The sequence below is a fragment of the Erinaceus europaeus genome, chromosome 4, assembly GCF_950295315.1.
Source record: "Erinaceus europaeus chromosome 4, mEriEur2.1, whole genome shotgun sequence".
Lineage (NCBI taxonomy): Eukaryota > Metazoa > Chordata > Mammalia > Eulipotyphla > Erinaceidae > Erinaceus > Erinaceus europaeus.
This window is the reverse complement of record NC_080165.1, coordinates 99,799,452-99,826,768: the sequence shown is the minus strand read 5'-3', so window position 1 is coordinate 99,826,768 and position 27,317 is coordinate 99,799,452. Positions and strand designations below refer to the sequence as shown.

Here is a 27,317-nt window from a genome sequence, read left to right as displayed (position 1 = left end):
TTCTGGGATTCTAGGACTCAGATTCTAGGCACGCTAAGAGTCCCCTGGTGTCTTTTACTTCATGTCACCCCTGTCGTGAGAGAGAAAGAACCAGCCCGTTACCTTTCCCCTGGAGACCACCCCGCCGGAGAGGGAGAGAGATACCCTGAAAGAAGGTAAGGCTTCATGGAAAATTAGAAACTAGGCCATTAATGCCAGCTATGAATTGGTCAACCTGACAGCCAGATTGATTGGCTGCCCAGCCAAGAGAAGTTGGCCAGAAAGGGGCCATGGTTTATGGCCCAGGGAAAAGCTAACTTAGCCAGGAATCTAAAAGGAGAATGCTTTAACTTCTGGGGTGTGTGTGTGCGTGTGCATGTGTGTGTGCGTGTGATTGTGCAAGTAAATGACTTTCTCTCACTTCAACTCTGTTTCTCCCTTACTGCCACATGAACTCCAACATGTGGAAGTGCCATGTCACGATAGACATGAGACTGGTCACCATGTTTGTTCATCATCTGGAAATTTTGAATTTGTGAAGAATGTTTAAATTTTTTCTCTTTCCTTTTTATTCTTTGGCCCCAACTGTTTTCTTTTCTTTTTGTTTTATGATAAGAATAAACCATTTTGTTAAATGCCACCATGACTTAATACATACTACATAAAATATTACTAGGCTTCATTTGTAATTTTAACAGTTTTAGAAATAATTTAAAATTGTTATCTCTAAGAGCACTCCCTCAGGATAACCTTTTAGTTAAGTGCTCCTAAGCCTTTGTTCTCTTTGTCTGGCTGTGAGCCCTCTGCCAGCTACAACTAAAGGGATGTGTAAAAAAAGCAAAACAGCAAAATCCAAAATAAACAAAGAAACAACCCCTTCCCACAGTTCTAGCACTGTTCCTTTGTGGTAATATCAAGGTAAACATTTATTTGTCAGTGTAGATAAGAACAATGTTTAAAATAGATGTCAAATTCTTTATAATGGTCAAATTCTTTAAAATTGTTTAGCATGTGATAATTCTTTATTCCCAAAACTCTGAAATTCAAATATATATAATGTTTCAAGATATTCTGGAGGGACTCCCAGAAAATTTTGTGAATCCTCTTTGTGGAAAATTAATCCACAGCAAATTTGACTTTTGTCTGACACTGTAAAACTTCTGAGAAGCATTGTTACAAAACATGTGTCTTAAATAAATGTAACTTGAGTTTATTAAAAAAATTTTACGTCTGAAATGTTTACTACCATAAGTTTAATAAATAATTCTATGTGGTTAATTAATTTTATAAGCTTGAACTCTAATCTTAAGTAAAATGCTAAGTCAAAATGTCAATATACTTAAATTTTTAAAAAATTATCTTGATTTATTGGATAGATCACCACCTAACACCATGCACCAAAATTAAATCAAAATGGATCAAAGGTCTGGATATTAGACCTGAAATTATAAAATACATAGACGAATACATCAGTGAAACATTTCAGGACCTTCGTAGTAAAGACTTATTTGGAGATTCTACCCTATGGGGAAGGGAAATAGAAACAAAAACAAAAACGAAAAAATTGGACTATAACAAATTCAAAAGCTTCTACACATCAACAGAAAATTTAAGAATAAACAGGAAATCCAGCAAATAGGTAAAGATACTTGCACACTATACTTCAGACAAGAGGTTGATATCAAGAATCTATAAAGAACTCATGCAGCTCAACAAAAAGAAGAACAGCCCAGTAAAAAAAGTGAGTAGCACATTTCCACTATAGAGCCTATATTTCCCCCAGTCCTGGAACCTTAGGGTGGGGCACACTTTCCTGTATGCTTCTCTGAATTCATACCAAATAATATTGCATCTGCCGATCCCAACCTAATCAACGCAACGATTGCCACCTCAGCATGCTTCACTTCAGACTGTGCCCAGAGACTTCAGGTGTGGAATGACAACCCTTCAGCTTCATTATTTGAGTGAGACCTTTCCTTTCACAGTATTCTCTAATTCCATTCCAGGCGGTTCACTTCCTAACAAAATCCCAAAAGCTAGATATAGACCAGGTCTCATGAGACAGAGCATATACTCACACATATCCATAAACTAGGGCAAAATATATACCTGAAAGCAAAAGTACACAATAGTCTGCACTGAGTACCCCCAACACTTCATCTGCACTATTCTAGCCTTTAGGTCCATGACTGTTCAACAATTTGTTTGGCTTTGTATGTTAACTCTCTTTTCAGCCACCAGGTTCCAGATGCCAGCATGATGCCAACCAGACTTCCCTGGACAGATGACCCCATCAATGTGTCCTGGAGCTCTGCTTCCCCAGAGACCCACCCCACTAGGGAAACAGAGAGGCAGACTGGGAGTATGGATCGACCAGTCAATGCCCATGTTCAGCAGGGAAGCATTACAGAAGCCAGACCTTCCACCTTCTGCATCCCACAATGACCTTGGATCCATACTCCCAGAGGGATAGAGAATGGGAAAGCTAACAGGGGAGGGGATGGGATATGGCGATCTAGTGGTGGGAATTGTGTGGCGTTGCACCCCTCTTATCCTATGGTTTTGTTAATGTCTCCTTTTTTAAATAAATAAAAGAAAATTTAAAAAAAGTGAGTAGAAGATACAAATAGATGATTCTCTAAGAAAGAGATACACATGGCCCAATGACATATGCAAAAATTCTCCAGTTCACTCATCATTAGAGAACTACAAATTAAAATTCCACTGAGATTCCACCTCATACCTGTGAGAATGGGCTCCATCAATAAAACAAGAAAAGTTAAGTGTTGGAAAGGATGTAGAGAGAGAGAGGAAGTCTACTACACTGCTGGTGGGAATGCAGGCATTACAGAGAACAGTATGGAGAATCATTAAACAAATACAAATGGAAATACCTTATGATTCAGCAATTCTACCGAAAGGTAAAATAATACCAATTCAAAGGGATATAGGCACCCCCATTTCTTGATTCAAGGCTAGACTCTGTAAATATACCAAATTAGATTTAAATCCAGCACAGAATAGGTTATGGTTATTTGGTTATTGTATAATAAGTGGCCTTCAAGGCATTAACAACTGGGAGAAAGTTTAAGCTTATTAGATAAGAGGGTAGACTAAGGCAACTGGATGGTGACAGGCTTACCTAGTCATGGTTATTTTGGCCAATGACAGGCCACTTAATCACCTGGGATCCTAGTCATGGAATTTTAAAATTCCTCATATATACAATTCCTCATATATACTACTGTCTGCCATCACTGGTCACTTCCATTGGGTGTGTCCTCACCAGCCTTTTCAGGGCCCTCACTGCAAAGTAACACAGGAAAGGTGTGCCCCACTCTCTGAAAGGAGTCCAGGTCACTCTGCTCTGACAGTGAGGGAAGCTGGTCCGGTAACCTAGGCAGCCCAGCTGAGACCATAGAGTGTGATTTTAAACTGACAGGGACCCAGAGGTCATTTAGGCTCTTTGCTAAATACTAATAGACATGGGCCCCAGGTAAGATTAATGTGGTACACAATTAATTATATATATATATGTGTGTGTGTGTGTGTGTGTGTGTGTGTGTGTGTATGTGTCTTTTCTTTCAATATGGGAGCCACCTTTATGGTAATAACTCTATCAAAGATTGTCATCTTCTAGGAATATTTATGCCTAAAGATGTTTTGTGTATGCCCATAAAATGTTTATAGTTGATATTGCTGTATGCACACAAGACAGTGAGCCTTCATGAGACACTAAGAAACATTAGAGACATTAGAAAGATTGAAGATTTAGGAAGAGACACAGGCATATTAGGAGACACACAAGCGGGAGATATTTGCCAGAACCTTATGGTGCCTGTGTGGGAAACGCTTGATAAAACCTCTTTTCTCTCTACTACTTTTCTTTCTACTACTAATGGTGTGGTGATGTTTATTTCTCAACCCTGAGATGCAAATGAAACTCTGCTCCATGGCATCTAGAGAACTCCAGGAACCTGAGAGGTTTTTTTTTTATTTTTTATTTTTTTAGTAACTGATTTCATTTTGAATGTCATGAAGGTTAAAAGCACAATGCCTAGATTTTTAAGCATTCAATCAGTAACTATTATTACCATTCTCCCATGAGCTGGGCAAATGGCGAGTTATTACTAACCTGTTATTATACTCCTAGGAAACAGAAGTTTATGCAATGCAGGACAGTTTGAACTGTTTTGGGATGTCCTCTCTGCTTGCTTTCATTTTTAAAAAATCATATATATATATATTTTTTTCAGTTAAATAGTGTTGTCTCCAGGGACTTCCCCCCTTTAGTACGAACTTCCCTCCTTGACATACTTTAAATTGTAGTAGATACTAGAATTTTATCCATATATATAGATCTATCTATCTATATATGTCAACTTGTGAAAATGTAGGGCTAAGATGTATCCTCCAGGAGAAAGGGGGTGAGGGTCTCTGAAATACGATGAAAAGGATATATGGGGACCTGGAGGGTACATAGCATAACGGTTATGCAAACAGACTCTCATGCCTGAGGCTCCAAAGTCCCAGGTTCAGTCCCCTGCACCACCATAAGCCAGAACTGAACAGTGCTCTGGTTAAAAAATAAAAAAATAAAAATAAAAATTAGAAAAGGAGATACGCCCAGAATCTTCAAGTATGCCCTGCCATTCTGTTCCCTGGACCTTCCAGAAAGGTTCTTGCCTCTCTGCTTTTTAAATTGTTAAGACAGCAGGAGCAAGTCTGGCTCCAGGGCGCCATCTGCTGTCCACCTGCTTCCTCTTCGGCAAGCCGGGCTGCGATGGCGCTTTTCGTCTTTTTGGCATTAACCCATTCCAGTTCATCCAGTCGCCTCCAGCACTTTTTGCCCTTCTTCCAGACAGGAGGACACCCTTGGTCTTGGAGCCAGGTGAGACAACAGTATTTGTTTCTCAGTGCCCTTGAGTTGGACAGCTGAGCGAAATCTCTGGCAGGTGGCAGGGCCTGAGGCTTAGCCCGTGATCGACATGACTTCTTGCACGACGTCCTGTGACGGCCCGGTCTGGTCGCTGCGGTGACCTTGAGCGGTGCTAAGGGAGGGAGCAGGGGAGGCAGTAACGCACCGAGCACCTTCGCTGCGAGCTACCAGCCTGTGGTCTCCGGATGCCTTGCACCCTACTTTAGCCTGTGGAATTGGTCATCACCCGAGCTCCGTTCCCTCCCCTCCCCGTTACAAGGCCGTGGCTCGGCGGTGGCGTGCGGGTCTGTCTCCATGGAGACTGTGACGCTACCCAGCCAGTGGCCATGTGGACGCGGACTGGACAAACGGCCAGGCTCCGGGGCTGACCTCCGCTAACAGCACGTCACGTCCCGACCTTTCCACACCGGCTTTTGGAAGACTTAGTCAGCCCTGTTGGAGAGAGGGGAAAACTGAGGCCAGGAGGGGGGCAGGAACTCCCCTATGGAAAGAGCCAGGATAACCCCGCGCTCTGGGTTCTCCTCGAAAGCCCAGGACACCTCTTTCGTTTCCATTCTTGGTGCCTCCCAGCAAATACACTCTCCCACCCTTGCCACTCTGAGGTATCGCTCTGATGGGCTTTTTTAGGCGCGCTGCCTCTTTAAGAGGCGGAAGGCCCCGCCCCTCCAAACTACTTCCGCAGGACGGCGGCCGCCGAGGGCGCGCTCGGCTCCTTTAAGCTCAGGCCCCGCCCCCGACATCTCGCCCCGCCCCGCCTCCCCCAGCGCACCGGCGCCCCGGCGGGTCGTGCGGAGGCGCGCGGCGGTGAGTGCTGGGCCCGGGGTGCGCGGACCCTTCCTGGGCCGCCCCTCGCCCGCTCCCCGGCCCCTGGCGACCCGGGCCGGGTCGGGCCGTGTCCCCGCGAGTCTGCGGGCCGGAGCGGGGCGGGGGCTGCTGGGGGCTTGGGAGGCTGGGCCCCGGGCGGCAGACGGGGGACGCAGGTGACCCGGGAGGGGACGGCCCCTCGGGGGCCCGGCCCCTGCGCTCCAGACGGCGCGGCAGAGAGGCCCAGGTGGCGGGCGGTGGCCCTGGAGGGGGCGGCAGCGGGGCTCTGGCCTCCTGGCGGGGCGGGGATGCGGCCGAGCACCCCCGGGGGGACGCGCGTGTGTCCTCCCTGCCCCCAGGTTCGGGCCGCGCTGTGGGTTGGGCCGGGGAGATCACTTCGAACTCTGTCTGCCCATCAGAGAGCTGGCGGTCACCATGGCGATGCGGGAGCTGGTGGAGGCCGAGTGCGGGGGCGCCAACCCGCTCATGAAGCTGGCGGGGCACTTCACCCAGGACAAGGCCCTGCGCCAGGAGGGCTTGAGACCCGGGCCCTGGCCCCCCGGGACCCCGGCCTCTGAGACGGTGAGTGAGTGAGCGAGCGAGCCTGCTGCAGGGGGACGGCCCAGCGGTGGTGGCCTGGCAGGAGAGGTGCTGGACTGGGGAGACAGCATAGAGGGTCTGCAGACATTGCTCATGCCAGAGGCATTAGGTTAAATCCCTAGCACCATAAGCCAGAGCCGAGCTGTACTCAAGTCTCTTAAGAAAATAGAGAGACATTGAGACACTTGGGGAGGACCAGACTGCCACATTGTGTTGCAAGTACTAGTGACCACATACTGGTTCGTTTACTCAGTGCTGCACATCTTTGTGTAGAAGAAGGCTCCCGTTTTATAAATGAAGACAGGCTCTGAGAAGTGTCCGTACTTGCCTAAGTAAGGCAGAGCTGCAGCTTCAGCCCCTGTTGAACCCAGGGGTGTGTCTCTGGCCTTCACCACTGCCTCCACACTGTCTTTTCCTTTTCTGCCCCACAGGTTTCAAAGCCTTTGGGAGTTGCCTGTGAAGATGAGGTAAATATGTCCGTCCATTTGCTTGTCCCTTCTCCCTCTTGCTCATTGAGTTACTATTTTGAACTTGACTCACCCATGTCATTTGTCTGATTAGATGAGTTTTGCTTTAGCCTTCCTGCTGGTTGTTGTATGTGCCCTTGGTCTCTCCCATCTAGTGCCTCTAGGTTCATGCCGTCATCTCTCTTCTGACAGTTGGTGGCTGAATTCCTCCAGGACCAGAATGCACCACTTGTGTCCCGTACCCCTCAGACCTTCAAGATGGATGACCTCTTGGCAGAGATGCAGGAGATTGAACAGTCAAACTTCCGTCAGGCTCCTCAGAGAGGTGGGCTTGGGGCTGGGGAGAGAGGGACTGGGGACTTTTTTTCTGTGTGGACAGGGCTGGGGAAATACAATTGGCATTAGGGAACTGAGATGTAGAAGAAGACAAAAAGAAGAGTTTTCACATGCATTAATATTAATTCTTGTTTTCATTCTCTCTCCTAAGCCCCCGGTGTGGCAGATTTGGCCTTATCGGAGAACTGGGCCCAAGAGTTTCTTGCAGCTGGAGATGCTGTGGATGTAACTCAGGATTATAATGAGACTGACTGGTCCCAGGAATTCATCTCTGAAGTTACAGGTGAGGCTCATCATCTACAATCTAAAATGTCTCCTGTAAGCCAGTCGACAGTCTATACTCTTCCCTCTCATTCACATTAGGATATAGAGTGATTTTGACTGCTCGTGACTTTTCATTTCTGAAGGGTGTTGGAATTCTTTGTCATTAGGAGGTAGTCGAGTATTGAACCATATTAAATAAAGGTCAGGATTTGAACTGGATAGGAGATTTTATACAGAGAGAGAGATGGATTAAGGGAGGATATAGGAACAAGGAGTTAGGTCTAGTTATTCATCTCAAGCATTATTACTGTGTTTTTGTGGAGGATACAGTTATTGGATGAATGACAGTGTTGATCAGGAAGAGAATATTCAGCATGGGTCATGGGATAATGACACTAAGTCATCTTGAATGGATCTGAGACTTTTGGAAGTGGAATTGTGGAGTTCAGGGGCTTGATATTAGAAATTAAAGATCATACCTTGATGATAATAAAAATAGTAATACCTAAAGTCTGCTTTCCATATTTTAGGTTTTTTGTAAACATACTTAAATACATTATATGTTTACTCCTCAGAGAACTGTTGAGGTGATTACTGTTTTCTAGTTGAAAGGTAAGAAAATTTAGGCCTATAGTCTAAGTAACTTGCGTAATATGACACACCTTACTTAGTAAGTGTCAAGTTGGGATTAGACTCTGAGTTGGACTAATTCTAGTCTCTGCTGGCTTAGCCATTACACTTTAGTTTCCAGACCTGCAGCTGAAACTTGCCAAAGTCCCAATGTAATTTTCTCTCTCAGAGCATCGATGCTCACTGCATCCCTTGGGACTGATGCTTTTTCCCCTAAACCTATCTGATTAGGGGTATTGGGAAAAGACATTCTCTTTAACATTCCTCTTGTTTGCTTTCAAAATGTACTGCTATCTTTATTTCTATTTAAGAAAACAAAGGTAAGAAGGTGATAGCAGTAGTGTCTGCCTTGTGTGTGTGAAGTCCTAGGTTTGGTTCTAGCACCACGTAAAAACAGACAAAACCCAGATATCTATAGAATATTATGAATGGCAGAGTGGTGCTCTTATCTCTCTCATAGAGGAAAACTAGCAAGAAGTACAAATAGAAAAAGGTAACAAGGATATAGGCTTTTGGGACACTTGTGATCATAATATCTGAATTCTCCTGAGATAGTTGATGGGATCTACTGGCTTCCCTTCATCGTTTTAAATTAATTGTTTTACCAGAGCGTTCCTCTGCTCTGGCTTATGGTGGTGCTAGGGATTGAACCTGGGACCATGGAGCTTCAGTCATGAAAGTCTTTTTGTTATAACCATTATGCTGTCTCCTCTGCTACCCCTGCATCATTTCTATTCTAAAGACAGGGCTTTCTCCACTTACTAGAGAAGAACCCCAAAGTCTAACAATGAGGGCTCACTTTTAGTAAAAGCTATTGGTCTCTTTTATCATGACATCCGGAGTTTAAGGTTGAACAGTAGGTGCTCTTGGTTTCATTGCTAGTGCTATGCACTTTGTACTCTTAAATTTGTTTGATCTTCACTAGTACAAAGATGTTTCTTTGATAACCTCCCTCATTTTAACTCTTGGGCTCTATCCACTGCCATCAAGAATCTTCTTTGTGTAATTGGCTCAGTTGGAAATCTGAACCATGAGACCAAATTCAGTTTTCTCTTTTAATTTTTTATTTATGAAAAAGAAACATTGACTAAACCATAGGATAAGAGGGGTACAGCTTCACACAGTTCCCACCACCAGAATTCTGCCCATCCCCTCCCCTCCCCTGATAGCTTTCCTATTCTTTATCCCTCTGGGAGTGTGGACCCAAGGTCATTGTGGGATGCAGAAGGTGGAAGGTCTGGCTTCTGTAATTGCTTCCCTGCTGAACATGGGCATTAACAGGTCGATCCATCCAAATTCAGTTTTCATATAACCTTAGACCCAGGTGATTTTTTTTTTTATCACAGAGAGACTTCAGTTATAAGTGTGGGCGTCAGTCATTTCTACTAACTCAGAAAAGCAAAAGATCATTGTTTCAGTGAGCATTGAGATTTGTGAAATTTTTCTTTTTCATTTTTTATTAGTGATTTGCAAAATTATAAAATAACAGATATAATTCTACACCTTTCCCACCACCAGAGTTCTGTGTCCCTATTCTGTCCACTGGAAACTGTATTCTCCCAAGATCACAGATAGGGGTTGACTATTATTTCTATAACTACCTAACTACTATATTTGCCCCCTCCTTTTTTCTGTGATCCTGCCTTTCTTCCTTTCTAAGTCACACCTACTATTTCTGTGCCTCCCCCCCCCCCCCCCCCAGTCCTAATGGAATTGGAGTTTAGAGCCCTCTGGTCATCTTCCCCTAACATTTACCTTTCTGGAAGTATGGACCAAATTTATCAAGTTTTTGTTTGCAGCCAGTGAAATCTTCCATAACCTGTAATGAAAAACTGCTTTAATAAACATGTTGAACCTGCCTTACCTGTTAAATCTTCATTGGGAATCTCTCCTTTGTACATTGTCTTTGTAGCTGTGCCTGCTTTACAGAGGCAGGCATGTGGTTAAATTGGAAAGCTGGAGCCTGTCTTCATAAAAATGTTGTATTGCTTTGTATGCAGTGAACTTCAGTTTGTGTTTATTGAATGAATGGCTGGAGACCTGAGAGAAAGATCTAAAGCAAATTGATTTTCTGGCTTTTCATTTTGTGTTAGATTCAGCATTTGTGCCTGTTGTTACTATAGTAGTTGTAGAGGTTGCTTGTTGCTTTATGGAGAAGCATGTTTCAAAATCTGAGAAGGTCATACCCCTTAAAATACCATTATTCTGATCCTGGGTCCATGCTCCCAGAAGGATAAAGAATAAGAAAGCTTCCAATGGAGGGGATGGGATATGGAACTCTGGTGGTGGGAATTGTGTGGAATTATACCCCTCTTATCCTTTGGTCTTGTCAATCATTATTAAATAAATGGAAAAAAAAAACGGCAGTCAGAACCATAGGGAAAAATTGTCAAAAAAAAAAAAAAAAAAAGAAATACATATATTTATATAGTAATAGAAATAGTAGTCTACTCTTATCTATGACCTTGGGAGAACTATTGCAGTTTCCAGTGGAGGGAGTGGGGACACAGAACTCTGGTGTGAGTTTTACCCCTGTTATGTAAATCAATAAGTCACTAATAAAAAAAAAAAAGTACCATTATTCTGAAGTCAAATTTAAAAGGAGTCTTGAAACTTAGTTAAAAAAAAATGTTTTGTTATGGAATAATTAAGGTTTCACTGGAAGTTGCATAAAAATGTACAGGAAGATTTTTTTAATATCCTTTATCCAGTTTTCTCTTCACAGTCACCTATTTCCTAGCTATTACGTATGTAAAACACCAGAATAGTCCAGAATAGTAATCGGCATGTACAATCCACAGCCTCTTGGATGCCACTAGATTTATCTGCCCTTATTTTGTACCTGCTTATATTAGTTATATGCAATTTTAAGGTGGTAGATTTGTGTAACCACCACAATCACACCTTCACCACATGAAACAGCCTGCTGTTTCTTGATGGAATCTAAACCGCTTGCCCCCAGCTGAAATTTCCTAGGCGAAACGATTCTTTATTTTGTGGTTGCTCAGCTCTAGGGGATGAAACCCATCTTTCAGGGGTTTTGAGTTGAGCTGACATGGCCTATGAAAGATAACTGTGGGAGAGAAACTTGTGCCTTTTAAGGTAAAGCAGTGGGCAGCAGTAGCAGGAGATGATTGGCCGCTGATCTCCCCTGGATGGCAGAGGCAGAAGTTGTGGAATAAAGGGAGTAATATTCTCATTGTCATGGTTTCCACCTTTGACTCGGGCGCCTCAAAGCATAGCTCATGTTCGTTACTGTGTGCTTTCTCTCATTTAGTTTCACAGCAACCTCTGTGAGTTAACTACTGTCATCTCTGTTTTGTAGACAGTAAAACGGAATCTTAGACAGTCAAGTAACTTGTGTTGAGTTCACTGAAGTTGTGTAGTAAATCAAAGTTGGAGTTGGTACTTGAATATGTGTAGGCTGACTCAAGAGCCTAGGTTCCTGGGCTGGGTGGTGGCATGCTCAGTTAAGCACACATATTTACATACATAAGGATCCAGGTTCAAGCCCTTGGTTCCCACCTGCAATCGGGAAGCTTCATAAGCTGTTAAGCAGAGCTAAGGTGTTTCCCCTTCTCTCTCTCCCTCTCCCCATCTCAATTTCTCTCTGTCCTATTAACATAAAAAGAGGGAAAAAAGGGGAAAATAAGACCTGGAGTGGTTTGTCTGGCAGGTACCAAGCTCCAGTAAAGAAACTGGTGGTAATAATAAAAAAAATGTATATCCTACATTTCTTACCACTTTGCTGTCCACCAAACACAAGAAACTTTATGTATAAGGGGTAGGAAGTTCTGAGCTTTAATTTTTAAACCTGGGGTGGGTGTACTTAGAAGGAATGAACACACAGTGAGAAGCCACATGGAGTGATCATTGTAAATTGAGTATTTGGTTCTAACTCCACTAGTCTATGTGGCCTTCTATAGTTTTTAGCTGCTTCAATATCAGAAGCATCCAGATGAATTAGACTTTTATATGAATTTCTCAAAAGAATGTTTTGGAGGTCAAGATATGAGGTAAAGTGTTTTTATTTTGATTCCTTTGTTGGGACAGATCCATAATGCAAAAAAATTGTGATTCTTATGGCAATTATGGGCAGATACCAAAGTACAGGAGTTTGAGCATGATTTCTCACCTCTGGGAATTTTGTTCCTCCCTAGTCTCCCTCATGGCGGTTTTAAATTCTAGCTAGTTTATGTTTTCTTCTGTTGCTTCTTGTCCTTGAGAGGAGCGCTTCACAGAAAAGGTGTTCTTTGTAATTCAAGAACACTCATGGCTGGCATATAGTTATTGCAAAACACTACTTGAGTGAGAGTAAGGAATAAGTGGAGAGGAAGGAGGAGGAACTGACTTTTTCAACAGAACAGGGCAGAGGAGCTGGAAAAGTAAGCTTCTCCTTATTAGGTCACTGTTTTTCAGCCTACAGTCTAGTTGGGGCACAGGGACAGAATGTCTCCCATAAGATCTGTTGAGGGAAATCTGTATATAAGTGTTGAAAGTCCCTATCTTTTATTATACCTGTAATTTTTAGAACATAACTAGGTGTATTCTGAGTGTCCTGGTGCTTTGACCAGATTATGAGTGACCTCAGATGCCGATTTAACTTTGTTGAAATTATTCAGGCAAAGCCAGTTAAATAGGATTGAATGTTCTTTTATACTGATACATTAGTGCTAAAGAGGACAGGCGTCTTGGTATTAAAACCAGTGACGAATCTTCAGACTGGGGACAAAGACCAGATAACCATTTCAGTATCTGGTTTGTTTAGGTTGGGATGCAAAACAGCAGGAAAGAACACTTGTCTGTTTTTCTAGGGCGCCTTTGAATGCTAATCTGTCTCATTACCTTTTTTTTTTTTTTCCCCCTGCCCTCAGAATGGTGAAGGGCAAAGTCCTGGATGTTGAGAAACAGTTCAGCACCCTCATTTGATCTGTTGCCCTGACACTGTTTATGCTGATACTGCAGCAGTGCCCTTTGTCACTAGAGCTTCTCTGCCACTCTCTGGAGCTAGACTTACAAACGAAGCTGATTAAAAGTGGCTTATACTATTCAAGGGGGGTTGGGGCCTGAGGGAGTCTGTAGAGTAAACTGTAAACTTTTTTTTTTTTAAAGCAAAGAATGTAGGTTTATTTAGAAAAGGGCACAACTCTAAAAGGGAGTGTGGGTTTGTGGGATTGATTTTGAGAGATGGGGTAGGATTAGGGGCAGGGAACCTGCCTCCAGTTGGCAGGCTGAATAGAAAATAGATTGAGCTAAAGAAAGGGAAAAGATACTCCAGCCAGCATGGGCTGCATGTGAAGAGAACTTGTGTTTTGTTAAAGGGACAGTACATCCTAGAGAAAGGATGTGTGGCCAGGATGTAGGTCTGCCCTGTGAGCTTACTTTATCTTGACTTGGATGTTGCTTATTTGAATGTATACACACACACACACACAAACACACACACAAACACACACACGAATCAAATAGTATGCTTTAAAATTTTTATTTTATTTACTTTTATAGAGACAGAGAAGTTGAGAGGAAAGGGGGTGGGAGCAGAGAGAGAGAGAAAGAGAGAGCAAGAGTGAGCTGCAGCACTGCTTTACCACTTGTGAAGCTTTCCCCTGTAGGTGGGGAGTGGGGCTTGAACCAGAACACTTGTGCACCGTAACGTGTGTGCTCAGCTAGGTGCACCACCACCTGGTCCCTTCAGGTAGTATGCTTTAAATTTCTCACTTGTATTATTACTCCTGTGCATTATATTATTATTATTATTAATCTGAGCCCTAGCTCGTTCCTCTTCTGTTCTCCTCACAGGTGTAACAAGGTGACCTGTGAGCCTTCTCCTGCTGGCAAGGCGAGCGTTCTGTGGTGGGGGAGGATTGGGAGGTCTGTGGATGGCATTTGGCTGGGAGAAAGAAGCCTTCCTCTTAGCTCCTTTCAGGGTGTGCAGGCCTTGGAGGAAGGAGGAAGCCCTAGTGCCTGCTAGTTCTCACTGAGGGCTCCCATACTGAAGTCAAGGGCTTGCTCCTTAATCCTTCCCTGAGCCTCCTTATCTAGAATCTCCCACCCTAGGTCTTTGGGAGTGTGAGAGCATTGGATGGCACAGTATTTTTTCTCTTGATAAGGTTTTCGCAAGGGATTCAGTCTGCTTTGGCTTATTTGAGAACATCCCCTGAGTCTGTGCAGCATTCTCCTCGTCTCCAGCCGAACCCTGTGTGTCTCCTGACTTTGCTTCTTGCAGACCCTTTGTCTGTGTCCCCCGCCCGCTGGGCTGAGGAGTATCTGGAACAGTCAGAGGAGAAGCTGTGGCTGGGAGAGCCGGAGGGGACAGCCACCGCTGATCACTGGTGAGTCTTCTGAGTAGTGCTCCGTGAAAGGAATACCAGACATTCCTCCCAGCCTTCTAAACCTCTTCCTCCCATGTTGTTGAAACAGCTTGCCATGCCTTTCATTTTCTACTTAAAACTTCTCACTTGTGTTATTACCCCTGTACATTCTTTTTAACCTCAAATATATTGAGTGGAGTGTTCTTACTGTCCAACCAAAAAGTTCATGACTTTGTACAACCAAAAAGAGGTCATAACTCTTTTCACTGTGGAACCTGCTACTATTTTATTGTGCCTCTCCAAAGAGATGTTTGGTTGGAAAAAGGATGTAGCTAGTGTCTTGCCACACCTGCCTGAAGGTCCTTCTGTAACATCAGCTGGGACCTTCTGGTCCTCAGTTAGCTAATGGAGTAGTGCTGCCTCGCTTTCCCTGTGGGAACAGTAACTACAGTGTTGGTGTGCTTCTAAATTCTGCTTCTGAGACCCCTTCTGTTGCATTGCTTGATGTTGTAGTCTATTTACATAATCATTGTTTTCATTGGTTTAATCCCCACTGGTTTTCCTTCTCCCCACCCCCTATCCTACGTACTTCCTCTTCCTGACACTTCCGCCTCAAGAGAGTTATATATAGGACAGGATTGTGATTAGAGCTAGCTAGATCAAACTGCATCCCTGCTCATCAATAAAGATTGAACTGCGTTCCCAGCTCAGCCATGAGTCCCTGGTCCTCTGTCTCCCACCCGTGAAGCTAGCATGGCAAATGGCGCCCTGAACAGGGACTGGCACTACTGCCCTGGGCCAGCAGTGGGGAGTTGTATGGGGAGGGCGGTGGCAGACAAGGCTATGAATGGAGTCTGTCCTTACCTGTTTCAGGTATGATGAGTATCACCCTGAGGAGGATCTGCAGCACACGGCCAGTGACTTTGTGGCCAAGGTGGATGACCCCAAACTGGCTAACTCTGAGGTGAGACACGTCCCACTGCTGTGTTGCCCAGAAGAACTGGCCTGGGAAATCCAGAGTATTCTAGAGTCTTACTGCATCCCCCCCCCCCCCCCCATTTAGTTTAAGCAGGAGATGAGATCCTGGGTCTGCTGCTCCTTGCCTGGAGAAGGAAGAATAAGATCTGCCTTCTCTTCCCAGCCAACATTCTCTCCCTCATCTCCTTGCCCACAAACCCTTTCTCTGTTGTGTACCTTCTTAAGTCTTTGGAGCCAGAAAGCTCTTTTTTTCTTGCTCTTTCCTTTTTTCAGGGCCTTGAGTGTATCTTGGCTGCTGCTAGGGATGGTCAGGGGAGGGACAGACGCAGGGTCCTCTTGGGCATGGTTGAGAGTGCACACCCAGAGGTCCTCTCCCAAGTGGCCCACGTGTGTCTCTGTGCCCCAGTTCCTGAAATTCGTGCGGCAGATTGGCGAGGGGCAGGTGTCCCTGGAGTCCGGTGCAGGGTCTGGTCGAGCTCAGGCAGAACAGTGGGCAGCAGAGTTTATACAGCAGCAGGTAGGACACTGTCACTTCCTAGTCCCACTTTAGATCCAGCTGGCGCTCCAGGCCTTGGGTTCAGTGTCTAGGGGTCCCAGGTGGGGAAGGGATTTATTGGCAGCTTATCTTGGTAGCACCTGGGTCTTGTGTGGGTGTGGAAAGAGTTCTGGGAAAGCTCTCAATAGTGTCCTGGGGTTACTTAGTTGATGTTCAGTGGGTGGAAAGTTGGTCCTAGTTTGATTGTCCTTCTTTATCACAGGGAACGTCAGAAGCCTGGGTTGACCAGTTTACAAGACCAGTGAACACATCTGCTCTTGACATGGAGTTTGAACGAGCCAAGTCAGCTATAGAGGTGAGAGAGAGTAGATAATGGCAGGGACACACTCCCCCCCAAGGGAAAAGGTATATCAGCATCCGGGACAATGAGCATTGTATTTCTCAGTTGTTAGAGGAGAAGCACTGGCAGGGGGACACCTATCAGAAATGGGCATTTCTTGGGCCCTGGGGGTGGCACACCTGTTTAAGTGCACATATTCAGGTTCAAGGCCCCGCTCCCTACCTGCAGGAGGGAAGTTTTATGAGTGGTAAAACAGGCCTGCAGGTCTCTCTCTCCCCAACTCTCTGTCTCCTCTCCCCTATCAAGTATAGTAGAAAGAAAAGAAAAGAAAAAAAAAATAAATAGGAAAAAAACGGGGGGAGGGGGAGGGAATGGCCGCTAGGACGCGGGGGTTTATAGTCTCAGCAATAACCCTGGTGGCAATAAAAAATAAAGGAAAAAAGAAATGTGCATTTCTGGACATTACTTCAGATTATTGAATCTGAATTTCAGGGTAAGATCTCGGAATCTTATGTTTTTAAAGTCTTCAGATGACTCTTAAGTATCTTTGAGCCTAAGACAGTTCCTGCCCATGGGGATCCACCCTAGTGTCAAGGGTGGGCAGGTGGCCATGCCAGATCTTCTCTTTCTATCTGCCTTCCCTTCCTTACAGTCTGATGTCGATTTCTGGGACAAGTTGCAGGCAGAGCTGGAGGAGATGGCGAAACGGGACGCTGAGGTGCACCCCTGGCTTTCAGACTATGATGACCTCACATCCACATCCTATGACAAGGTAACAGCTGGCTTTTCACACTGCTGGGTTCCTTGTCCCACCTTTAACCCTACACTGGAAAGGCACTTACAGTTATCAGATTCTTGCCTCGAGCCCCTTCCCACAAAAGGTGGTCTCAATAATCCCCTTGCCCCAGCTTTCCTAACAGGAAAGAGCATGTACTTTATTCTTGGGATATAAAAGTTCATGACAGAAGGCTTATGGAAGTGTGCACTTGCTGTGTTAGGGAGCTCTGCTCTGAAGCTGACTAGGGCATCTTGAGAGAGATTGGTAGTTGGTAGACTATTTCTCTGCATCCACACCTTTTTATCTTTTTACCTTTTATTAATTTATTTTTTTTTACATTTATTTATTTTCCCTTTTGTTGCCCATTTTTTATTGTTGTTGTAGTTATTGTTGTTATTGATGTTGTCATTGTTGGATAGGACAGAGAGAAATGGAGAGAGGAGGGGAAGACAGGGAGAGAAAGAGAAAGGGTCGCTGTGAAGCGACCCCCTGCAGGTGGGGAGCCGGGGGCTCGAACCGGGATCCTTATGCCAGTCTCTTCACCTTTTTAACCACAAGTTACTCTTTTATTCTAAGTACTTGCTTCAGCTCAGTGTACTTTCAAGAATTATATTAAATAAAAATTAGTTTGATAATTTGCTACTTCAAAGCTCAAAGAAAAAAAAAGTTTTTTTTTTTTCAGGTAGATAGGTAGATAGATATGCCATAGCTTCAGTGCTGATGAGGGACTGGGCTAGAACCTGAGTTGCTCACATGACAGAGTAGTGCACTATCTAAATGAGCTATTTTACTGGCCCAAGTATTAGCATTTTCAGCAGATTGCTTGATTGGGGAAATGTTGATTTACAAGACTGCTGTTGTCACAGAAATGTTAGGATTTTTTTTTTTTTTTTTTTGCAAATAGTATATACTGTTTATTCAGACTCATGATATTTCATTTATATATAGTGGAAAAATGGCTTGCGGTTGTAGTGCATTTGGGTTGTAGTGCATATAGTAGATAAATGAGCTTCTTGGGCTTGGGTTGAATCATGTGGTTAGAGGGAGAGAAATGCCCTGGTTTTGAAAAAGGCAAAACAGGAATTGGGGATTGAGTATTGATATCATTTTTCACCACTCAAATCCCAGCTGGAAATGATTCTGAGGTTTGATCAGAACTCCCAAAGTAAAATGAGATGCTGGAACTACTGGATTCGGTGTAAGACAAGATAACTTTGAAGGACTAGGATTTGAAATGCAGAGAAAAGCGTAGAACCAGGAAAAGTATGGTTTTGTTCATGACTCCAGCCTGATTTCCTGAGTGTTAGCTTGTGATCTGATTGGAAAACAGCTTGCTTCTTTGGACCTCGCCCTGCATTTTGCCATAGTGATACTGGTTGCAAGGTGAGAGAGCACAGACTTCTTGCACTGTCTGCTGAGGAAAACTGTTTTTTTTGTGTGTGTGTGTCTGTGTCCCCAGCAAGTAAGTCTCATTTGATGCTCTCAATAGCTCTGAGAGACAGAAGTCATGTTTATTTATTTTTTTAAAGATTTAAAAAAAATATTTATTTCCTTTTTGTTGCCCTTGTTGTTTTTATTATTGTAGTTATTATTGTTGATGTCGTTGTTGTTGGATAGGACAGAGAGAAATGGAGAGAAGGGGAAGGCAGGGGGAGAGAAAAAGACACCTGTAGACCTGCTTCACTGCCTGTGAAGCGACTCCCCTGTAGGTGGGGAGGGGTCATGTTTATTGAGAACCTGTGTTGTAGATGGCAGTCATTTCATTTCCCATAGGAGGCTTGAAACATGGTGGATGGTCATTGAGGTTGTGTGCTATAGGATTAATTTGTGCAACTCCATTTTGAGTGATTGAAAAAACAAAGACAAACAATAGTCTTTGTTGTAGAAATAATGTAAAATTTCACTTTTCAGTTCCCATAAATAAAGCTTTATTGGAATACAGTCTTGCTTACAGGTTCTCTGTGGCCACGCTCTCACTGTGGTGGTAGGGCTGAGTAATGGTGGCAGAATATACATTTTTTCCACATTTCTCCCAAATTCATATCTATGTCTCGCTTCTTAAACTTTCCTTGCAAGCAATTTTTTTAAAAAAGATTTTTCTCTTTATTTATTTATTGGATAGAGAGCCAGAAATTAAGAAGGAAGGGGGTAATAGGAAGAAAAAAAAAAAGGCCACTAGGAGCAGTGGATTCATAGTGTTGACACCAAGCCCCAGTGATAACCCTGGAGGCAATTTAAAAAAAGAAAAAAAAGAATTAAATTATCTTTATTTATTTATGGATAGAGAAAGCCAGAAATTGAGAGGGCAGGGTATAATAGAGAGGAAGGGAGACAGACATCTGCAGCCCTGCTTTGCCGCTTGTGAAGCTTTTCCCCTGCAGATGGGGGCCAGTGGGCCTTGAATCCAGGTCCTTGTGCATTATAACCTGCACTCAACCAGGTGCACCACCACCTGGCCCCCTCAATTAGTTTTTATTCATTACAAATGCTTTATTATTTATTATTATTATTTAACAAATAATCTATTACTTGTAATGAGTTAACATAATGTTAGGTTTAAAGCTTTGCAGGTTAAGATTTAAGTGTTTCTGGTTCTTCAGCAGTTGCACAAGAATATTCTTGTTACGTATGGTCTTAACTTGGTCTTTAACTACATTTTGATAGAGATTAATTGTAGGGACTGAGGGATGGCTCACTTGGGAGGGCCCGTGCCTTGCCATGTTTGTGGTTTGGGTTCAAGCCTCAAGGGTACCTGGGGCTGCCAGCACACTGTCGGAAGGAAGTTCTAGTGCTCTGGTATCTCTCCCTCTATCCAAAGTCAAAGGAATGAAGTAAGTTGATCTGGGAGCCCTGAAATCACATATGCATGAGGATCTGCAAAAAAAAAAGAGAAAAGATTAATTTTACTTAGTTCATATCAGAGAGTTGGGGGCAGGAGAGGGGTGGGTAGTTCAGTGCACTGCTCTGATATATACAGCACTGGAGGTCAAACCAGGAGCCTTAGGCATGTAATTCCTGTGCTCTGTATACTAACTGAGCTATTTCCCTTGGTTTGCTTTATTTTTCCTTCCTCCCTCCCTTCCTTCCTTCCTTCCCTCCCTCCCTCCTTCCTTCCTTCCTTCCTTCCTTCCTTCCTTCCTTCCTTCCTTCCTTCCTTCCTTCCTTCCTGTCATTTATTTGTAAATATCATGAGGGAAAGGGAGGGCCAGAGCACTACTCAGCTCTGGCATAAGGTTGTGCTGGGGACTGAGACTTCAGGTATGCAAGTTTAACTGTCTACCCTGCCTTGGCTACATTTTTCATTCCTTTTTTTTCTTTTTTCTTTTTTTCTCTTCCATGTTTTTAACTTGTTTTGTAATAGTCACCATTTAGTTTCCCTAAAAGGGAGATTTTATTTGCTGTTTGCGAGTCATAGACTCACCGTGGCTTCCTTTCTGCCTTGTGAGCAGCAGACAGAGCTTTGAATGGAACAGCACCCTGACTTCCCCCACTGCAAAGCCTTAGCCAGAGGACAATAGTGTCTTCCCTCAGGATTTTGGAGTCTAGCTTTCATTTTACTATTGGACTGAGGGTCTTACCTATAACTATTATGTATAAAATCAGGGGCTAAGTTAAAAATTTCAGTGTGCACTGAGTGGGCACAGTCACCCCTGAAGAGCTTTGGAACACTTAAACTTGTCCAGTGGGGCCTCTGACCCCAAACTGCATTCATTTCCTTTATCCACTGTCACACTTTTGCTGGATAATGAGGAATTCCATGGGAACAGTTAAGGAGAGCTTATCTCATTACTGTACACAGACCCTGCTAGACATTTTGTTCTGCTTAGTGGTGAGAAATCACAAGTGTGAAAATGCAGGCCAGTGACTTCCTGTTTGCCACATGGATGAGTTATGGAACAGGAGAGACTAATGCGTTAGTGATGCTGAATGATTTCTCTCTTTATAGAAATGACTGTCTTACTGTTGACATTAGAATTTCCTTTTCTTTCTTTTTTTTTTTCTGAAGAAATGTTTGGGTTTTTTTTTTTTTTAGATTTATTTTTCTTTAAATCATGAGAAAGTTTCATATGAAGGAGAGCATGAAAGAAAACAAACACACACTACACTGCTCAGGGGCCCCTGCTGGTTGCTCACCTGATAAGAGTGCACATATTACCATGTTTGAGAATCTACGTTCAAGGCTCCAGTCCCCACCTGTAGGGGGAGCTTTGAGAGGGACGTAGCAGTGCTACAGGTGTCTCCCTCCTCACTCCTCTCTTATCAAAGGAGAAGGAGAAGGAGAAGGAGAAGGAGAAGGAGAAGGAGAAAAAGCCATCAGAATCATGCAGAACTGAGCCCCAGTGATAGCCTTTGTGGTTAAAAAAAAGATACTGCTGTGATATATACAGCAACAAGGTTTGGACCCACACACCTCAGGCATGCAAGTCCTGTGCTTCCTAGCTGAGCTGTTTTCCCCTGGCTGTGGTCTCCTCTAGTGTGAAAGACTTGCCAACATTTCATTTCTTCCTGGAGGTGCCACCACCTTTCCCACTTCTGTCTTGGTGACTGTCACCCATTCCTGCTGCTCTGACTGATAGCTTCCATAGTAATTAAAAAAAATAAAAAGCTTCATTCGGCCTTTGTCTGGGGTCTAAAAAAAATGGGAGGTTTACTACATTGCAGGTTATTTAGGTACAGTGAAATAGGCAAAGGGGTCAGAGATCAGCTAGTCATGATGGTGGGAGCCATGAGTCTTTAAGGTAGTTACCAGGTCCCAGGGAGAAAGAGCAGGCAAGGGCAGCAGGAACAGAAGGCAGGAACAGAGCCTGATTTCTGCCAGACACTCAAATACTTAAATAACTTCTTACGTAGCCATAGTGCCTTGGGGTCCCTTGTATGCTTGTCAGACTGTATGACAAGCTTCCTTAGCTGGCTCCTCACATGGCTTCTTGTCCTTGTAGGGCTACCAGTTTGAAGAGGAGAACCCCCTGCGTGACCACCCCCAGGCTTTTGAGGAAGGAATGCGGCGACTCCAGGAAGGAGACTTGCCAAATGCCGTGCTGTTGTTTGAGGCAGCCGTGCAGCAGGACCCCCAGCACATGGAGGTAAGTGGGGGGTCCATCCTTCTGATCTCATTTTAGAGATGCTTCCACCAGCTGTGAGGGAGACCCCACAGGAGAGCAGGTAGGTTAGGGCTTGGCAGTGGCCGAGGTGGAGGGTGGTGAGAAAAGATTGTGAGAGAAGCCAGATGAAGGGACACTGGTCCAAGGGTGATGGAATCTCTCAACTTCCTTTCAGGCTTGGCAGTATCTGGGCACTACACAGGCAGAGAATGAACAGGAACTGTTAGCCATCAGCGCATTGCGGAAGTGAGTACATGGAAAGGAGGTGAGGTCGCACCTCATTAAGCACAGAGATCACCATGCATAAGGATCCCGGTTCGAGCCCCCATTCCCCACCTGCAGGGAGGAAGCTTCACGAGAGGTTAAGCAGGTGTCTTTCTGTCTCTCTTCCTCTCTATCTCCCTCTGCCCTCTCAATTTTTTTTTTGTCCTATCAAAAAAAAAAAAAAAGCCACTGGGAGGAGTGGATTTGTCATGCCAGGTACCAAACCCCAGTGATAACCCTGGTAGCAATAAATAAAAACAAAAAAAAAAATTAAGAAAGAAAGAAAGAAAAGAGGCAAGGTGGGTGTTCAGGGCACTACAGACTGCTGTTAGACTGAGGGGAGCTCAGATTGGACCCCTGTCTTCTTTTTGGATATTCACAAGAGTATTTCCTTATACTGGAATTCTTAAGATTTGAAGTGACTTGAAGATAACTGGTTTGACTCCTTAATCAGCTTTTGTTTTAAATTATAAGATCCTGGCTGGTTATCTCAGATCCGTAACTGTTAGTGACTTATATGTAGAGGACTTTTTCAAAAAAAATATTTGTGGGAGTTGGGTGGTAGAGCAGTGGGTTAAGCGCACGTGGCGCAAAGTGCAAGGACTGGCTTAAGGATCCCGGTTTGAGCCCCCAGCTCCCCACCTGCAGGGGAGTCGATTCACAGGAGGTAAAGCAGGTCTGCAGGTGTCTATCTTTCTCTCTCCCTCTCTGTCTTCCCCTCCTCTCTCCATTTCTCTCTGTCCTATGGCAATGACATCAACAACAACAACAATAACTATAATAATAAAAAACAAGGGCAACAAAAGGAAATAAATAAATATTTAAAAAAAAAATATTTGTTACCATGACAGAGAAAGTCAGAGAGAACCATAGCATCACTCTGACACATTTGATGTCTGGGATTGAACTTGGGACCTCATGCTTTTAGGTCCAGGACTTTCTCCACTGTGCCGCCTCATGGGCCACACCTTTATGTTTGTGAATCTGAAGGTGTAAAGATAGGACTATAGTGTCTCAGCATTCTGAAGCTTGGCTTATTTTTTTATTTATTTCTAATTGCCACAAGGGTTATAGCTGGTGCTCAGCTCTGGCACTATGAGTCCATTACTCACAGTGGCCATTTTTTTTTTAATTTCTTTATTGGGGAATTAATATTTTACATTTGACAGTAAATACAATAGTTTCTACATAGATAACATTTGCCAGTTTTCCATATAACAATACAATCCCCACTAGGTCCTTTATCATCCTTTTTGGACCTGTATTCTCCCCCCCCCCAAAAAAAAAAACAACAACCCAGAGTCTTTTACTTTGGTGCAATATGCCAATTCCAGTTCAGGTTCTACTTGTGTTTTCTCTTCTGATCTTGTTTTTCATCTTCTGCCTGAGAGTGAGATCATCCCATATTCATCCTTCTGTTTCTGACTTATTTCCCTTACCATGAATTTTTCAAAGTCCATTCAAGATCAGCTGAAAATGGTAAAGTCACCATTTTTTATAGCTGACTAATATTCCATTGTGTATATATACCACAACTTGCTCAGCCACTTATCTGTTGTTGGACACCTGGGTTGCTTCCAGGTTTTGGCTATTACAAATTGTGTTGCCAAGAACATATGTGTACACAGATCTTTTTGGATGTGTGTGTTGGGTTCCTTAGTTTATATCCCCAGGAGAGGAATTGCAGGATCATAGGGTAGGTCCATTTCTAGCCTTCTGAGAGTTCTCCAGACTGTTCTCAGCGGACATTTTTTTCCTTTATTTTTCTTATTTTTATTTATTCATTTTTTTGAAAGGACAGAGAAATTGAGAGGAAGGGGAAATAGAGATGGAGAAAGACACCTGCAAATTTGCTTCATTGCTTTTGAAGTTTTCCCCCTGCAGGAGGGGACGAGGGACTTGAACCCAGGTGCATGTATACCCAACTGGGTGCACCACTGCTTGGCATCCTGAAGCTTGGCTTTTGCCCTGGGGTATTGGTGGGTGCCATTGTCACTATGGGTACCATCTCTACCTGTTTCCGTCTGCATAGGTGTCTGGAGCTAAAGCCAGATAACTGCACGGCACTGATGGCACTGGCTGTGAGCTTCACCAACGAGTCCCTGCAGCGCCAGGCTTGCGACACCCTGAGGGACTGGCTGCGCTACACACCCGCCTATGCCCACCTTGTGGTACCTACTGAAGAAGGGGCGGGCCTAGGCCCTAGCAAGCGCCTCCTGGGGTCTCTGCTGTTGGAGTGAGTATGCGCATGGTGACTTGTACCCTGAGTGCTACAGGAGGAGGGCCAAGACTTGGGGGGATTGGACAGGCCGACATTGATGGTCTAAGAGGGGGCTTAGGGGTAGGGACCCAGGAATGTAAAGGGGGTCTGCATTCTAGAGAGCTGGGTGAGGCGGGAACACATGTCATCTGAGTTGGAACTTGGGAGTAGGAAGGGTGGCGTAGGAAGGTGGTGATAGACTGACATTCCTTCAAGGGTGGGAGCCATTGCTTTCTTAACTTTGGAGGGTTAGCAATGTAGACTCACTCAACTACCTTGTGTTTCACTTTTTTTTTTTTTTTTTTTGCTTCATACCCAGCTCCCAGTTTCTTGAGGTGAAAGAGCTCTTCCTGGCAGCTGTACGCCTGGACCCCTCATCCATCGACCCGGATGTGCAGTGTGGCCTGGGCGTCCTCTTCAACCTGAGTGGGGAGTACGACAAGGCCGTGGACTGTTTCACGGCTGCCCTCAGTGTCCGTCCCAATGTGAGCTTTAGGGGGCCTGGGGGAGGGAGGACCATCATGGGCCATAACTTATACCTGAGAGAAGAGTCCCCTGTTGTGACCTTTGGAGTTGGGACATTTTACCTGAGAGCTCTGTGGACTGATGGCCGCGGAGAGTTAGGGAAGGGGGCTCCCTGGGTGTAAAGGAGCCTGCAGACAGTGAGGGATGGTACACAGCAGCCACACAAGGAGCAGTGAGGAGACAGGAGCGGCACGGCAGTAGATGAGCTAAGCAGAGTGGTGAAGACAAGGGTGGGACCACATCTGAGCCCAGCACACGTTCCTAGCCCTGCTCCACCCCCACCCCAGGACTATCTGCTGTGGAATAAGCTCGGGGCCACCCTGGCCAACGGAAACCAGAGTGAAGAGGCTGTGGCTGCATACCGCCGGGCCCTGGAGCTGCAGCCTGGCTACATCCGGTCCCGCTATAACTTGGGTATCAGCTGCATCAACCTTGGGGCTCACCGGTAAGAGTGCCTATTGAGTAATGAGGGAATGGTCCCTTTCTCCTGGCCTTCTGATTCCTTTTCTTGCCTCGCTGTCCTTACCTTTCTTCCTTGCCGACTAGCTGTTTCTCTTCCCTGTAGGGAAGCTGTGGAACACTTTCTGGAGGCCCTGAACATGCAGAGGAAAAGCCGGGGCCCTCGGGGTGAAGGGGGCGCCATGTCAGAGAACATCTGGAGCACCCTGCGCTTGGCCTTGTCCATGTTAGGTCAGAGTGATGCTTATGGGGCAGCAGATGCCCGGGACCTGCCTGCCCTGCTCAGCATGTTCGGCCTGCCCCAGTGACAGTGGGACGGGCTGCCCTGTGAGTGTCCGCCTGGAGGGGTCCCCGCCTCGGATGTGACTCCCTCTCCCCCAAATGGGTCTGCTGCCAAGGGGGTGGGCTGATGACCACAAGCATGCGGCCTCTCGGGGGCGGCCTCCATGTGGCACCTGGCCATCTGTGTCCTAGTTCCTACAGAATCGTTGGAAAACCAGCTGCGTCGTCCCATAGCCCCTCAGTAATTCAAGGGCAGTGCACCTAGCTACCAATTTCTCTGCTCAGTTGTGCCCTTTATTGGTGCTGCTTTTTGAGTAGGACCCAAAGATGGGGGGGTAACTGTCGGCCTCAGCTGCCATTTCTGATAGGGTCCATTACATTTGTAATGTCTGTCCTGCCTTCCACTGGGCACCCCTGTGAAGAGCTTACCCAAAGGAGGTGGGGGGGCTGCTAGGAGTTTCCCTGTTTAGTTTCACTGCTGGTCTCACTCAGGAGAGCTGAGTTTTGATCGGGGTGTTCAGCGTTCTGCCACTCTGGGGCTCCTGGCCACTGCCACTCGGGTCCCTAGAGTCAGATGCCACATGTAGCAGTGCTGGCCTCATGACCGAAGAGCCTCAGGAACAGCTGGGACACTTGCCACACAGAGGGTTGGTTTGGGATGCGGTAGGATGGAGGCTTGCTTGTGGAATGAGTCTGCACAGGACCAGACCCGGGGCTCTGTTCTCCTTGGCAGGAGGACAGAGCAAGAGGCAGAGGGGTAAGGTAAGCACACCCAGCCCTCCTCCTCTTAGAAAGACCTGCGAGTAGAGATTGAGCCGAGTCTTGCAGACAAAGTCCAGGAGTTGTAATGTTGCCATATTCCTAGCAGAAGCCTTGCTGTATTTCTTGGAATGTCTCTAGAGGAGTGTTGAAAGTCCGTACCCTACCCCCGCCCCTGCACCCACAAAGCCTCTACCAGGTGAAGATGGAGGGAAGATGAGGGGCAACTTGGGTTCCTCTGTGAGGGGAGATGTACTTGCCTCCAGAAATGACCATGGAGCCTCCCTTTTGCCTTGTCTTCAGTAGCTGATGATCAGAGGTTTTTTTTAATTACCATGGTCCCAAAGTTCCATCCTGAAATTTATTTTTCTTTGTATGAAAATGTGTAAATGATTTAAAAATAAAATTGTAAAGTATTTGTATGAAGAATAAATGGAGCTGACATGTGTAAGACCCGTGAAGGTGTGAAGTGAGGGTGATGTGAGCGGGCTGGTTGGTGTTTGGAAGACTGGCACTTCACAGCTTTTTTTAAAAAAAATATTTAATTCGCTTTTGTTGCCCTTGTAGTTTTATTGTTGTAGTTATTATTGTTGTTATTGATGTCATTGTTGTTGGATAGGACAGAGAGAAATGGAAAGAGAAGGGGAAGACAGAGGGGGCGAGAAAGACAGACACCTGCAGACCTGTGTGAAGTGACTTCCCTGCAGGTGGGGAGCCGGGCCTCAAACCAGGATCCTTATGCTG

General features: G+C 44.9%; 1 protein-coding gene and 1 long non-coding RNA gene across 8 annotated transcripts; one reads left to right on the top strand and one right to left on the bottom strand.

The window, feature by feature from the left end:
* Positions 1 to 4,613: 4,613 nt before the first annotated feature.
* LOC132538124 (uncharacterized) lies at positions 4,614 to 5,555 on the bottom strand. The gene is made up of 2 exons (XR_009549536.1): positions 5,326 to 5,555; positions 4,614 to 5,030 (listed from the first exon to the last, which is right to left on the bottom strand). It is a non-coding gene; the product is annotated as an uncharacterized LOC132538124 (long non-coding RNA).
* A 51-nt stretch (positions 5,556 to 5,606) lies between these two features.
* Positions 5,607 to 27,026, top strand: PEX5 (peroxisomal biogenesis factor 5). 7 transcript variants are annotated; one of them, XM_060190122.1, is made up of 16 exons: positions 5,607 to 5,722; positions 6,142 to 6,304; positions 6,754 to 6,789; positions 6,982 to 7,114; positions 7,277 to 7,408; positions 14,246 to 14,351; positions 15,204 to 15,294; positions 15,715 to 15,825; positions 16,067 to 16,159; positions 16,827 to 16,916; positions 21,863 to 22,006; positions 22,200 to 22,270; positions 24,321 to 24,524; positions 24,868 to 25,033; positions 25,361 to 25,518; positions 25,639 to 27,026. In XM_060190122.1, the coding sequence occupies exons 2-16, from the start codon at positions 6,158 to 6,160 to the stop codon at positions 25,838 to 25,840; spliced, it is 1,884 nt and encodes a 627-aa protein (XP_060046105.1). In that variant the 5' UTR covers positions 5,607 to 5,722; positions 6,142 to 6,157; the 3' UTR covers positions 25,841 to 27,026. The 7 variants fall into 7 exon arrangements, with proteins under 7 accessions (XP_060046105.1, XP_007535911.1, XP_016049246.1 ...); XM_007535849.3 differs by having other exon boundaries at positions 16,821 to 16,916; XM_016193760.2 differs by having other exon boundaries at positions 16,797 to 16,916.
* The last annotated feature ends 291 nt before the right edge of the window (positions 27,027 to 27,317 follow it).